Source organism: Papio anubis, chromosome 20, assembly GCF_008728515.1.
Source record: "Papio anubis isolate 15944 chromosome 20, Panubis1.0, whole genome shotgun sequence".
NCBI classification, from domain to species: Eukaryota; Metazoa; Chordata; class Mammalia; order Primates; family Cercopithecidae; genus Papio; species Papio anubis.
In genome coordinates this window covers 4,250,674-4,265,164 of record NC_044995.1, presented here as the reverse complement: position 1 = coordinate 4,265,164, position 14,491 = coordinate 4,250,674, and the positions used below count along the sequence as shown (strand labels likewise).

Sequence of the window (14,491 nt, the reverse complement as noted above, 5' to 3'; positions counted from 1 at the left end):
GTCTTATTGTCCCAAGATGGCTGTTGCAATTCCAGGGATCATGTCTGTGTTGGTCCATTTGCATTGCTGGAAAGGAATGCCTGAGACTGGGTGATTTATAAAGAAAAGAGGTTTCTTTGGTTCACAATTCTGCAGGCTGTACAGGAAGCATGTTGCCAGCCTATGCTTCTGGTGAGGGCCTCAGGAAGTTTAGGATCATGGTAGAAGGGGAAGGGGAGCCACCATGTCACATGGTGAGAGGGAGCAAGCGAGCGAAGCCAGACTTCTTTTAACAGCCAGCTCACATCAACTCAGAGAGTGAGAACTCACTTGTTACTATGGGAAAGGCACCAAGACATTCATGAGGGATCCACCCCCATGACCCAGGCACCTCCCATCAGGCCCCACCTCCAACCTTGGGAATTACACTTTTTTTGAGACGGAGTCTCAACTCTGTCCCCCAGTCTGGAGTGCAGTGGCACAGTCTCGGCTCACTGCAACCCCTGCCTCCTGGATTCAAGTGATTCTCCTGCCTCAGCCTCCTGAGTAGCTAGGATTACAAGCACGTGCCACCACGCCCAGCTAATACTTTGTATTTTTAGTAGAGACAGGGTTTCACCGTGTTAGCCAGGATGGTCTCGATCTCCTGACCTTGTGATCCGCCTGCCTTGGCCTCCCAAAGTGCTGGGATTACAGGCATGAGTCACCACGCCCAGCTAGGGATCACATTTCAACACGAGATTTGGAGAGGACAAATATCCAAACCATATCAATGTCCCAAGCAGGACTTGGCCAGGGCCAAAAGCTTTCTCCTCCCAAAGTTCTGTCTTTTTCATTCAGGAAGAAACTCCTTCCCAGAAGCCCCCCAGCAGATTTCCCCTAACGTCTCATTGGCTAGGACTGTGTCATATGGCCACTTCTAACTGCAAGGGAGGCTGGGAAAGTGAGTATTTAGCTTTTTCAGTTTCTAAGTGGAGGCAGGCAAGAGACAACAGTACCTGATATATTCAATAAATGTTAGCAATTTGTATTGTTCTTTCTTCTCTCTCTCTAGGGTACGAGCCCCCCCAAGCCCTCTCACCCTTGCCCCCACCTGCCCCATCGCCCCCAGCCTGGCAGGCTCGGGCCCTGGGCACTGCCCGGTTGCAGCTGGTAGAGTTCTCAGCATTTGTGGAACCGCCGGATGCAGTTGATTCTGTGAGTGAAATTTTGGTGTAGTCACTGAGGGATTTTGAAATATCGAGGGTGATAGGGAGGGAAGGTATAAAGTCATGGTTTTCAAACTTTAGCATGTATCAGAATCATCTGGAGGGCTTCTTAAAGCAGAGATTACTGGGCCCCATCCCCAGAATTTCTGATTTGCTAGATATGATGTGGGGCTTGAGAATTTGCGTTTCTAATAAGCTACCAGGTGCACTGATGCAGCTGGTCTGGGGACCATACTTTGAGAACTACTAGCATAAAGGAACTGGAAGGTCATGGGGTGACAGGTTGGGAAGGTCAGAAAAACTCAGGATATCATTCATTCATTCATCAAATGTGTTTGAGTTTCTACTGTTCACTAGGCTTTGTGATGCATATTAGGAACTTGGAAAAGATCTTATTTCTGTGCTTGAGCCTCTCCTGGGTTAGGATGGAGTGGGCCGGCTGTTAGAAGAAACAGCTCCTAACTCTTAGGGGCTGAATGCCAGATAAGTTGCATGTAACATTTCAATGTAGGTTCAGCAGGAGCCTTGGACTCAAGTGATTTGGGGATCCAGGCTCCTTCCATTTTGTGGCTCTGCCATTTTCTAAGGCTTCAGAATCTGCTGATGGAGTCTCTGCATCTGGCCAGCAGATGGAGGAAGGGAGAGAGTCAAGATTGTGCAGGAAGTTTTAGGAATCTGGCTTGGATGTGTCAAGTGTCAGGCCTGGTCATATCCCATTGGCCAGAACTTAGTCACGTGGACACATCTAACTGCCAAGCAGCCTGGGAAATGTAGTTTCACACTGTGTAAAGGAACCAGGATTTGTGAACACGTAGCAGTCTCTGCCACACCATATAAACATCAATCAAAACATCAACCATAAGACCTCTGGATTCCCATTAATTCAGTCTTCCATCCATTGAACATTTATGAGCACCTGCTCTATATAGGACCAGGCGTAGGGGGTGTGAGCTTTGCTCTGGGGGTGCTGGGGAGCTATGGGAGGGCTATGACCAGGGGAGGGGCAGGAGCAGGTCTGGTGCCACGTGAGGGATGAACTGGAGAGGCGAGGTTGGAGGCTGGGGTGAGGGCGGGAGGCCTGTGCTGCGGCTGAGGCAGTGAAGATGGAGTTGGGGGGTGTGGCAGGGAGTTGGGGACTGTGGGACTGCAGGGGCTGCAGGAGACAGGAGTGGGGACAACGGGTGGGAGTCAGGCCCAGTGCTGGGTGGACAGCGTGGAACAGCTGGCCAGAGCTGTGGGGATGGTGACGGCATTTGGTGGGCTCAGGCAGCACGGGCTGGAGATCCAGCCCATCTCCGACTTCTCACCCACGGCCAACCCTCCTCAGTACCAGAGACACCTGTTTGTGCACATCAGCCAGCACTGCCCCAGCCCCGGAGCGCCGCCGCTCGAGAGCGTGGACGTCCGGCAGATCTACGACAAATTCCCCGAGAAAAAGGGTGGCCTCCGAGAGCTGTATGATCGTGGCCCCCCCCCACGCCTTCTTCCTGGTCAAGTTCTGGGTGAGTTGTCGCAGCAAAACCAAAAGTGCTCACAAATCCTGTGGTGTCCCAGCAAAGGCCTCTGGCCCTAAGAGAGATGGTCGCAGGCCCTGCCAGGTCAGCCTGGGACGTACCGGTCAGTCCTCATGGCTTGGAGTGTCAGCCCTCTTTGCGACAAGGAACACCCAGGAGGCCAGTCCCCAGGGTGGGGGTGCCTGGGCCTCCCTGGATATTGCCACATGTAACTAATATGGCGAGTTACCTGGCCGTGTAACTAATGGGGTCCTGGGCATGGGCTTGCCACATTCCAGGCTTCCCTGTGCCCCACCTGACTGCACCAAGCCTTGCTGCTAAGGAACAGCCCCCTCCCCTTTGCCAGTGGACTTGTGGAGGCCCTGTTCTCTAAAGAGGGGAATGATGCTTTGCATCAGTTTCACCAGACCTTGTTGCTAGAGAATGTCTGGCTTTGAGGAAGTGATGGAAGGAGCCACGGAGTGGCTTTGTCAAGTCCTGTATTCATTTATTTGTTTATTTATTTTTGAGACAGAGTCTCACTGTCACCCAGGCTGGAGTGCAGTGACTGGATCTTGGCTCACTGCAACCTCTGCCTCCTGGATTCAAGTGATTCTCCTGCCTCAGCCTCCCCAGTAGCTTGGACTACAGGCACCCGCCACCACATCCGGCTAATTTTTGTATATTTAGTAGAGACGGTGTTTCACCATGTTGGCCAGGCTGGTCTTGAACTCCTGGCCTCAAATGATCCGCCCGCCTTGGCCTCCCAAAGTGCTGAGATTACAGGTGTGAGCCACCATGCCTGGCCAAGTCCTGTATTTATGTAGCAATCATTTACTGAGCACTTCCTGTGTAGAGGCCTGGTGTCAGATGCCATTTATATAACTGTGACTAAGAGGGCCCATCTTGCGTGTTTCTTAGGGCTACTTGGTCTAGTGTCCAGTACGATGACTAACACTACAGGGGTTCAATAAATGTGTTTTATTTTATGTTATTGTTTTTCTTTATTTATTTTTTTGAGATGGAGTTTTGCTCCCGTGGCCCAGGCTAGAGTACAATGGTGCGATCTTGGCACACTGCAACCTCTGCCTCCTGGGTTCAAGCGATTCTCCAGCCTCAGCCTCTCAAGTAGCTGGGATTACAGGCATGTGCCACCATGCCCAGCTAATTTTTGTATTTTTAGTAGAGACGGGGTTTTGTCATGTTGGCCTGGCTGGTCTTGAACTCCTGACCTCAAGTGATCCGCTCACCCCAGCCTCCCCAAGTGCTGGGATTACAGGCATGAGCCACTGCACCTGGCCTAATGTTTGTATTTTTAGTAGAGACAGGGTTTTACCATGTTGGCCAGTCTGGTCTCAAACTCCTGACCTCAAGTGATCCACCCACCTTGGCCTCCCACAGTGCTGGGATTACAGGTGTGAGCCACAGCGCCTGGCCTGGGCTCAATAAATGTTGCCTAGATGTTTAGGGGGTGCTAGTTCTTATAGTAACAAAGGTGGTAGAGGGATCTAATCTCTGAGAAGAAAGCCTGGCTAGGTGTTGTGGTTCACTTCTATCTTCCCAGCACTTTGCGAGGCTGAGGCGAGAGGATCGCCTGCGTTCAGGAGTTTGAGACCAGCCTGGGCAACACAGCAAGACCTCAACTCTACAAAAAATGAAAAAATTAGCTGGGTGTGGTGGTGCGCACCTGTGGTCCCAGCTTCTCTGGAGGCTGAGGCGGGAGGATCACTTAAGCCCGGGAGGTGGAGGCTGCAGTCAGCCAAGATTGTGCCACTACCCTCCAGCCTGGGTGACAGAATGAGACCCTGTCTCAAAAAAAAAAAAAAAAAAAAGAAAGGCTGCTGAGGGTCTGAACTTTATTGGCCTCGCTGGGAATGTTGCTGTTCTGGAGCTTGTTGCTCATGGTTCTGGAGCTTTCTGCCGTGTGAAGCAGGGGTCTGAAACTGCTCTGGGGATGTGCAGCTGAGGGCTTAGACACTGCTGGGGCTTAAGACAGGCCTCATCAGGTCCCAGGACTGGAGAGCCACCCCCTTAGGAAGCCCAGCTGCTGAAGGGGTTCAGAGGAGCAGCTGGTAAGGTCTTTGGTTTTGCCACAGTGAGGGATGGAGCTGAGCCCCTGAGAAGACTGACCTGGCACAGTGTTAGCAACTAAAGTTAGGAAGAGTCGCCTCCTTGAGAGGCGACCCAGACCAAACCTGTGATGAGCTCTTAGGCTTCCTTAGGCCCCACTTGGCCTAGTGACACTTGGCCAGCTGTCTACGCACTTGGCCACTGGGGTTATGGAGGGAGTCTGACCTCTCAGATTCGGCCGAGGGGGAAGCGCTCTGAGGAGGAGTCAGGCCTCCGCAGGCTCTGTGAAGCCCCATTGCTAGGGAGTAGCAACTTGCCTTAGCAACCAGGGTAGAGGGGCTGAGAGGGAGGTGTTCATCTTGAACTGGTTGCTATGCAGTAACTGCCTCCTTAGTAACCAGTCCCTTGGAAGAGGCTAAACTCTTGAGTTGCGGGCTTCAAGAGAAAAAGGTTGAATTGGCCGGGCATGGTGGCTCATGCCTGTAATCCCAGCACTTTGGGAGGCCGAGGCGGGTGGATCACCTGAGTTCTGGAGTTCGAGACCAACCTGGCCAACATGATGAAACCCCGTCTCTACTAAAAATACAAAAATTAGCCAGACATGGTGTCATATGCCTGTAATCCCAGCTACTTGGGAGGCTGAGGCAGGAGACTCGCTTGAATCCGGGAGGCGGAGGTTGCAGTGAGCCGAGATCGTGGCATTGCACTCCAGCCTGGGCAACAAGAGCAAGACTTCGTCTCAAAAAACAAAAAGGAAAAGAAAAAAGGTTGAATTTGAATTCCAGGGTTCCTTTGGTTACTGGGGAGAGAGGGCCAAGACTGTTTTGGGGACCCAGACTTCTTCAACACGGATGGGCGGTGGATCTTTTCCAGAAACCAGCCCTTGGAGAACTTTGAAAGCCTGATGCGGTGGCTCACGCCTGTAATCCCAGCACTTTGGGAGGCCAGGGTGGGAGGATCGCTTGAGCCCAGGAGTTGGAGACCAGCCTGGGCAACATGGTGAAACCCTGTTTCTACAAAAAATACAAAATGTTAGCTGGGTGTGGTGGCATGCACCTGTGGTCCTGGCTACTCAGGAGGCTGAGGTGGGAGGATCACTTGAGCTCAGGAGGTCGAGGTTGCAGTGAGCTGTGATTGTACCACCACACTCCAGCCTGGGTGACGGAGCAAGATCCTGTCTCCAAAAACAAAGCACTGAGGAATCAAGCCGGGAATTGCAGGGCTAATGGGAAAACTAGGCTATGGGGCAGAGTCCCCGCTGTGTTTTTTTTTTTTTTTTTTTTTTTTTTGAGATGAAGTTTCGCTCTTGTTGCCCAGGCTGGAATGCAATGGCCCGATCTCTGCTCACCACAACCTCCGCCTCCCGGGTTCAAGTGATTCTCCTGCGTCCTGCGTCAGTGTCCCAGTAGCTGGGATTACAAGCATGCGCCACCACGCCCGGCTAATTTTGTATTTTTAGTAGAGACGGGGTTTCTCCATGTTAGTCAGGCTGGTCTTGAACTCCTGACCTCAGGTGATCCACCCACCTCAGCCTCCCAAAGCGCTGGGATTACAGGCGTGAGCCACCGGGCCCGGTAGTCTCCACTGTTTATAAGGGACGTCCCCTCTGACTCATCTGTGCCTTCCCATCTCCCAGGCGGACCTGAACTGGGGCCCAAGTGGCGAGGAGGCGGGGGCCGGTGGCAGCATCAGCAGTGGTGGCTTCTATGGAGTGAGCAGCCAGTATGAGAGCCTGGAACACATGACCCTCACCTGTTCCTCCAAGGTCTGCTCCTTTGGCAAGCAGGTGGTGGAGAAGGTGGAGGTGAGGCTGGAGGGGTGGAGCTCTGGGCGGGTGAGCGCCCAGCCACCCAGCACTTGGGGGTGCAGAATGGACCAGAAGCCATGATGGCTCAGGCATTTGGGGTGTGCGTGGAGGGAGTGGGTCCCAGCCTCTTTTGAGGGTTTAATGCATGCGTTGGGAGCTAATGTGGAGTCCGGAAGTCACAGGTAGGGATCATTCTGAGGGCTGACAGGTCATGTGTAGTATAGAGATTTAGAGTCACTGAGATTGAGAAGGGTCTTAAGGATATGGAGAGGTTCCTAGGGCAAGAAGTTCAGAAGTCACACTTAGGGGTTGCTGGAGACCTGGGGAAGTCTCAAGTTTAGAGGTTAGATAGAGTTTGAAAATGTCATGGGGGCGTCTTTGGAGGGTATCTGAGGGCTGGGAGGCTAGAGGAGTTCAGAGGTCTTTGGGGGTTCAGAGCATCACTTTGAGGGGCTTGTGATTTGCAGGCTCAGAGATCCTGAGTTGGATCCCTGAGGGTTCAGGCCCAGTCTCCGGTCACTGTGGGTGGGGTGATGAAAGGAAGGTGGCAGTGAGACTGAGTGTGATGGCATCTTAGAGGCACAGGGTAGAGCTCAGTTCCTGGGGTGACCCGTGTGTCTCTCAGCCACCATTCTCCCCACTCCCTGCCCCTTGGTTCAGACGGAACGGGCCCAGCTGGAGGATGGCAGATTTGTGTACCGCCTGCTACGCTCGCCCATGTGTGAGTACCTGGTGAATTTCTTGCACAAGTTGCGGCAGCTGCCTGAGCGATACATGATGAACAGCGTCCTGGAAAACTTCACCATCCTCCAGGTGATGCCTGGGGCTGGGCTGGAGTGGGGGCCCCCAGGGGCCCCCAGTGTGGAGGGACAGTACCTATAACAGACCTTCAGTCTAGGGGAACTCCTCACCCAGGGACTGACACAGCAGGGACTCCGAAGTGAGCCCTCAGCCTGAGGCTCTTTTAACCAGGAAACTGATGCAGTGGGGACCCCACCATTGACCCTTAGTTTAGGGGACCCCTTCACCTAGGGAACTGATGTGGTGGGGATGTCACAGCCCTCTCTCTCTCTCTCTTTTTTTTTTTTTGAGATGGAGTCTTGCTCTGTTGCCCAGGCTGGAGTACAGTGGCAAGATCTCAGTTCACTGCAACCCCTGCCTCCCGGGTTCAAGCGATTCTCCTGCCTCAGCCGCCTGAATAGCTGGGATTACAGGCATGCCCCACCATGCCTGGCTAATTTTTGTATTTTTAGTAGAGACGGGGGTTTCACCATGTTGGCCAGGTTGGTCTCGAACTCCTGACCTCAAGTGATCCACCCGCCTAGGCCTCCCAAAGTGCTGGGATTACAGGCATGAGCCACCACGCCCAGCCCCATAGCACTCGCACGTAAGCCCTCCTTCCCTGGGGAAGCTGACTGGAGGACACTTCGAGGCAGATCCTCAGCTTCTCAAGGAACATGACATGGTGGGAGCCCCTTTAACTCTTTGGACTGGTGAGGCAGAGACCCCTTGACTGCGGAACCTGCAGGGAGGGTTCTCTCTTTGCCTGTGACATGATGGGGATCCCTTTTACCTGGGGAATGTGATATCATGGGAACCTGATTGACCCTGAGACGTGATACACCATCACTGCCAACGCTCAGCTGAGGGAACTGACTTTTGGGCATGCCTTTCTCTTGGGGAACATGATACGGTGGCTGCCTGTTTCTTGGAGATAGAAAAGAGCCTGCTGGGTATTCCATGATAACTTGGCGGGGGTGCATAGGGGTCCCTGCCCTCCCTTCTAAGCATAAGTCCCTTGTCCTGGCCTCCCTGGCAGGTGGTGACAAACAGAGACACCCAGGAACTGCTGCTCTGCACCGCCTATGTCTTCGAGGTCTCCACCAGCGAGCGTGGGGCCCAGCATCACATTTACCGCCTGGTCAGGGACTGAAGGGGGACCCCAAAACTGGCTCACCCTCAGAACACCCTCCTCCCAGGGAGGGTCCTCCAGCTCACCTCATGCTTCTTATTTGGGGAGAGGGCTGTGATGTAAAGGGGTTGACCTCAGAGGCCTAAGCAACTGGGGCCATCCCCCCCATTAGAAGGGCCCCAAAACTTGGTTGGAGTGCTGAACAGGCTGGGACTGAGGAAAGGATAAACCCCAATATTGGGACCTCACAGTGGGTGTCTGAAAGGACAGATCACTCCGGAGTATCAGGGATTGTGGGGACAGGAGTGAGACAACCTCCAGGTACAGCACTGACTTCTCAGCCCCTGGCAGGGCCCCCCCACTCCTCTGCATGTCTTGGAGGGCCATAGTTACACATTGGCTTGTCCCCTTTACTTTTTCCCAGCCACCCCTCCCCCTGAAATTTCTGCCTCTCTCTACCACCCTCGCTCCATGACCTGTGAGATCACAAAGTGAAGATTAACCCTTTCTGTGCAGGAGCAGAGCCAGGTGGGCCCTGGAAATATTTTTTTTTTTAAATATAACGAGATATTTATAAGTGGGTGCTAGGGTCTTGACTTTATCTCAGCTGCACAAGTAGTGGGTTGAAGCTTTCTAATCTCATCTCCCCCACAAGTGAGCTGTGAGCTAGACTGTTTCTTCCCTGCCCTCTCAAAGTTTGTTGGTTTGTGTTCTGACAGAGGATAAAGCTATTTTACCAAAAACGCAGGGCATTTATTTGAGGTTTGAGTGAAAAATAATCTTGTGGGAGGTGGTGGGCCGACAGATGGGGGCAGGAAACTGGACGAAAGCCCGAGGTCCCGTGGGAGAGGTGACAGCAGCGGTGGCAGGCAGCCACCTGGGTCCCCAGGGGAATGTGAAGGCAGAGGGCTCTAGGCGAACTGGGGATTAAACAAATATTTACAGGCAGCAGGGACGTGCCCAGCGCACGTGACGGGGGCGGGGCCTAGCGGTATCCAGCGAGCCGGTTGTAGACGTGGTCCAGGTTTCTGCACAGGAATATCGAGAGCGTCATGAACCCGAGCTATAGAGAAAGGAGATGAGGTCAGAGAAGTCGAAGGGGTGCTGGCGAGACGGGGGTGATGCCCACCCGAGCGAGAAAGGTCAGGGGTGGGGCCGTGAATTAGGCGGGACGGGGCTGGAGAACGGGATAGGTAGAAATGGGCGGGGCTCGAAGGAAACTGCTGCAGGACTGGCTGATGAGGCGGGAACAGCTGCAACAAGTGGGGGTAGGGGAAGCGCCGCTGCTTTAGGTGGGGAGGCGGGGTCGGGGTAGAGGCTGAGAAGGAGTAAGGTCGGAAGCAAGCCCAGGGTCGTTTATTCTGGAGGCTCATCTGTCTCCCCCTCTGCCTCAGCCTCTAATTCTGCCTCGGCCTCTAATTCTGCGCCTGCACTCCCAGTATCAGGCTGGTCCTCGTCTTGAACCCACAGCGGCCAGAGTCCCAGGGCCATGGGCAGCTTGCCCTGCGGGGCCTTGTCCCCCCAGTTGGGGCAGGCACCCGCCATGCCCCAACCACCCCACAGACTGCCGCTGCGCCCGCCGCCGCCGTCAGCGATCAGACTGGGCCCGGGGCTCGAACCCCGAGCGCCCGGCAAGTGCGGCTCGCATTTCCGGCGGAGTGCCCTGCGCTGTAGCTGCACGCTCAGCATCATAACAGTCATCTGCGGGGAAAGGGGAGGGAGATCGCAGCCAATAGCAGGAGGTTTTCCCTGCTTGCAGCCAATGAGGGCTCCCTGAAGCTAGGCCGCCCCCACCCCTGGTGCTGGGTGGAGCCGCGGGAGGGCTGGGGTGGGCTGCGCTCCGCCCCGAGCGCGTCCTTCCCAGGCAACCGGAGGACGCGAAATGAAGGGCAGGGCCATCTAGGGTAAATCCCGGCAGATCGCGGGTGGGGGCGGGGCCAGATCACCTCGAGTAGGCCGACGCCCAGGCAAATGCCCACTATGGAAATAAGGTTGTTGTGCAGCCACTTCTGGAGGCTCCGCGCGCAGCCCTGCGGGTGTAGGGAAAAGTTAAAGGGATTCTTTCTGGGACTCTCAAGCCCAGGGCCAGCGTTCTTTTCAGCCTGACTCTCACCGCCTTCAGGCATCTACCCGCTCCCATAGTCACCAGGCCTCTCTCGTCTCCTTACTAGTGCACCTTCGCTTCACCTTTTCCAAGCCTGGCTCTTCCCTAGATGTCTGTATTCCAGAGCCAGCCCCGCCTTTTCTTTAGGTCCTGCCCTTCCTACGGACCCCGCCCCCTTCAGAGGGCCCCGCCCCGCCTACCGCACCTTTCTTTTCTTGTAGCCCCGCCCTTTCTCAGGCCCCGCCCCTCACCGGCAGCCCTGCGCCTCCCGCAGGCCCCGCCCTATTCGACAGGTTTATGCTCCGAACCCCTGCCCACCTCGCTGTAGATGTGGCTGTTTGCAGGGACCGCGCAGATGTCTGTACTGTGTCTGGACCGCGCCAGCTGTCCAAGCCTGCTGAGCTGGGGCAAGATCACCTTATCCAGGATTGTGGAGTCGTTGGTCGCTGACAAGTTGTAGCAGGAGCAGGGCACGCGGTGCGCCTCCGACCCGTTACCTCTCAGGGTGAGGACCTTGAACCAGTCCTGCGGGGAGTGCCAGCCGCAACAGCGCAGCTGGGAGAGGGATACGGGTCAGAGGGACCGAGACTGGAGACATATGATGTTGGGGATCAGGGGACAAGGTGATGGGTATGAGGTCAGGTCGGGAAGCAGGGGACTAAGTGGTGGGTGTGGAGTGGGGGCCAGTGGGCTGGTGTCGCTATGGGGCCGGGGCCAGGGGACATTACGGGAAATGGGGCTGGGAGAGACGGGTCACGGGGTGATCTGGGGCTGGGGAAGTAGCTGCAGCGTCTCGCTCTGGACCAGAGATTGGTGGGCGGTGCGATTGAGCCTCTGATACCCGACCGGTGAATAGGAGTGCGAGACCCTGTGAGTCTCATCGGGGGCGGGGTCCGATGGAAGCCAGACTCACTGCGGGGTAGGAAGCCGGGTCTCGCTAGGGTCTTGGGACTAGGGGCCTGACTACCTCCGGTCGGGGCGGGGTCGGGGCGGGGGCGGAGTCTCCCAAGGTAGATGGCGAAGCCATGCCAGGGTCTGGGTTCTGGGAGACTGGGCCATGCCGGGGCCAGTTGTGTCATCTGGGGAGTGGGGGGCGTTGGGCCTGGGAGGGGTTGGGGTACGTTCGGGTCGTAGAGCTGGGGGTCGGGGCCACGTTGGGGTGGAGTCTCCTCGAAGCACAGGGCTGAGGCGGGTCAGTCGGGGAGGGAGCTGGAGGAGAGGGCTCACCTGGAACTGCACATAGTCCCAGCTCTCCTCGGCCGCGGTCTCCTCGGGGTTGGTGCGGTACTTTTGGATGGTTTTCTCTACGATGTCCTGCAAGCTTCGCTCCAGCTGAGAGGCCACCAGTGAGTCTGGACCTCACGTGCCCCGCCCCATCCCACCCCCTCTCAGGCTGTGCCAGCCTCAGGCAGTCCCTGTGCATCTCTGGGTCAGTCTCAGATCCTCACTGAATGGCTAGCTCTGTGTACTTCAGGTCTGTCACTCTGTTTCTCCCACTATTTCTACGGCTCATTAAGTCTCTGTCTCTTCTTTCAGGGCATCTTTTTCTTTCTCTCGTTCTTTTTCCTGTGTGTTTCCCTTTGGAGCTGTTTATCCCTCTCTCCCTTGGTCCGGATCGGTGTGTCTTTCTATTAATTTATTTTTTGAGACAGGGTCTCACTCTGTCACCCAGGATGAGTGCATGGCTCACTGTAGCCTCAAACTCCTTGGCTCAAGTGATCCTCCCACCTCAACCTCCCAAGTAGCTGGGACCCCTGGTGCATGCCCTCACACCCGGATATATTTTTTAATATAGATGGGGTCTCACTATGTTGCCCAGGCTGGTCTCAAACTCCTGGACTCAATCCTCCAGCCTCAGCCTCCCAAAGTGCTGGGATTATGGGATTACAGGCGTGAGCCACCAGGCCCAGCCTCTTATTTCTCTTTATCTAGGTCAGTCCCTGTCTGCCTTTGTTTCTCCGTCTCTCTCCACCCCCTCCCACCACTCTCTTCCCCCTCCTCTCTGCTGGGGGTGGGTGGTGGTCACTGCAGGAAGCTTACCTGGGCCCGCTGAGTGGAGATGAGGATTCCCAGGGTTATCTGCGTGGCAAACAGGAGCAGCAGCATCCCAAAATACTGGGGAGCAGAGTGGAGAGATCAGGCTGACCACCCTCGCAGCCTCGGCCCAGGCCATTTTTGAGGGTGGGGATAGGAGTGTTCCTAGGGATGGAGAGGGATGAGACACTCACCAGGCCCAGGAGGCAGCGGAGCTCCTTGAGGGCCCCCACACAACCCAGGAGGGCGAGGCCCATGGTGAAGACTCCAGAGATGGCCAGGACTTTGGACCAGATCTGCAGGGGCACGAAGGCCAAGCCTGGGAGAGGTGAGGGGAGCAATGATAAGCCGGGTGGCACAACTCCAGGCAGCCCCATTTCCCGCCTAGGCAGCCGCCCAAGTGGGGAGCAGTATCCTGGTGCCCTCTCTGGGACTCTGTCCCTGCCCCACCCTGAGTCCCTGTCTCCTTCTGAAACTTTGTCTTCTTTCTGGGCCTCTCTTTCCTATCCTTGGATCTCTCTCTTCCTCTCACCCTCTCCTTCCTCCTTCAGCTCCTCCTCATCCCCAGTAGTTTCAGCCCTATCACTTGTTCTGTGACATTGGCTTGGCTCTTTAAACCTCCCTGAGGCCTAGGGGACGGTATCTGTTTCTCAGAGGTTTTTTTGTTTCTTTATTGTGTGTGTGTGGTTTTTTTTTTTTGAAACGGAGTCTCGCTCTGTCGCCTGGGCTGGAGTGCAGTGATGTGATCTCGACTCACAGCAACCTCCACCTCCCAGGTTCGAGTGATTCTCCTGCCTCAGCCTCTCTAGTAGCTGGGACTACAGGCACGTGCCACCGTGCCTGGCTAATGTTTTGTATTTTTTAGTAGAGACAGGGTTTCACCATGTTGGCCAGGCTATTCTCGAGCTCCTGACCTCAAGTGATCCTCTCCCTCGGCCTCCCAAAGTGCTGGAATTACAGGCGTGAGCCACCACACATGGCCCCTAGGGTCATTTTGAGGGACACACGGGAACATGTGTTCAACCCAGTCCTCAACGCAGGGCAAAGACTTCTTAAATATGAATATTTCATTATTATTATATTATTATTATATAAATAATATTTCATTATTATTTAGGATCACACTTCATTATTTTTTTTCTATCATTATTAATGTTATTTTGGCTATTTTACTTCCTTGCTATATGACATCCGTCAAGGGACTTCCCCTCTCTGAACCTCAAGAGAGGGGAAGGTTTGTGGGGGCATCTGACCAGCCACAAGGCCCGACAGATAGGAAGTGCTTGAGAAATGGCTCTCATGGTCATTGTTTGTAAGCACAACCCCATTTGCCGGAAGAAGACGCAGGCTCCGAGAAGCAAAGCAACGGTGAGCAGTGGATGGGAGCCTGTGACCTGCCTGCAGAGTAGGGCACCATGGATCTCCCTGAGACAAGGGAGACCACAGGAAGTCACTTGGGTTGGGGGAGGCCCTCCCACCTGCCCCAGCCCCCCTCACCCACAAAGGACACGAAGCTGGTCTTGTCGATGAGGATCCAGATGCCGAAGCAGAAGATCAGGCTGCCCAGGACCTGAGGAGAGGCAGATACGGCGGTGGGCCACGGGGGAAGATGAGGGCAGGGTTAGCGGCAGGGGCTGGGCCCGGGCTGGGGAGCCATGAGGCAACTCACGAAGAAGAAGAGGTTGAAAACGAAGAGGAAGTATTTGATGAGGCTGAGGCAGCTCTCCTGGGCCGACATCTTCACCTAGAGGGGTGAGCGGTCCACTCACCACACAGTAGGGGAGACAGGGAGAAAGACAGAGGCTGAGAGAAAGAGAGAGAGACGGAGAGCTGAGACAGAAAGGAAGAACCCCGAAAGAGGAAGTTCCAGGGGTGGGGCTCCAC

At 55.1% G+C, this 14,491-nt stretch overlaps 2 protein-coding genes across 3 annotated transcripts in view; one reads left to right on the top strand and one right to left on the bottom strand.

Moving 5' to 3' along the window:
• The window catches only part of TEAD2 (TEA domain transcription factor 2), a 23,125-nt gene extending 13,913 nt beyond the window's left edge, over positions 1–9,212 (top strand). Inside the window, 6 exon segments of the mRNA XM_009194944.4 lie at positions 1,034–1,176; positions 2,515–2,655; positions 2,657–2,689; positions 6,387–6,554; positions 7,218–7,370; positions 8,377–9,212. Of these exon segments, the coding sequence (XP_009193208.1) occupies positions 1,034–1,176; positions 2,515–2,655; positions 2,657–2,689; positions 6,387–6,554; positions 7,218–7,370; positions 8,377–8,490 (752 nt within the window). The 3' untranslated portion in view covers positions 8,491–9,212.
• On the bottom strand, positions 9,201–14,491 carry CD37 (CD37 molecule). 2 transcript variants are annotated; one of them, XM_003915884.5, is made up of 8 exons: positions 14,277–14,491; positions 14,105–14,177; positions 12,802–12,926; positions 12,614–12,688; positions 11,801–11,905; positions 10,892–11,128; positions 10,416–10,499; positions 9,201–9,532 (listed from the first exon to the last, which is right to left on the bottom strand). In XM_003915884.5, exons 1-8 carry the CDS (start codon positions 14,343–14,345, stop codon positions 9,455–9,457), a joined length of 846 nt encoding a protein of 281 aa, XP_003915933.1. In that variant the 5' UTR covers positions 14,346–14,491; the 3' UTR covers positions 9,201–9,454. The 2 variants fall into 2 exon arrangements, with proteins under 2 accessions (XP_003915933.1, XP_009193216.1); XM_009194952.4 differs by having other exon boundaries at positions 14,109–14,177; positions 14,277–14,490.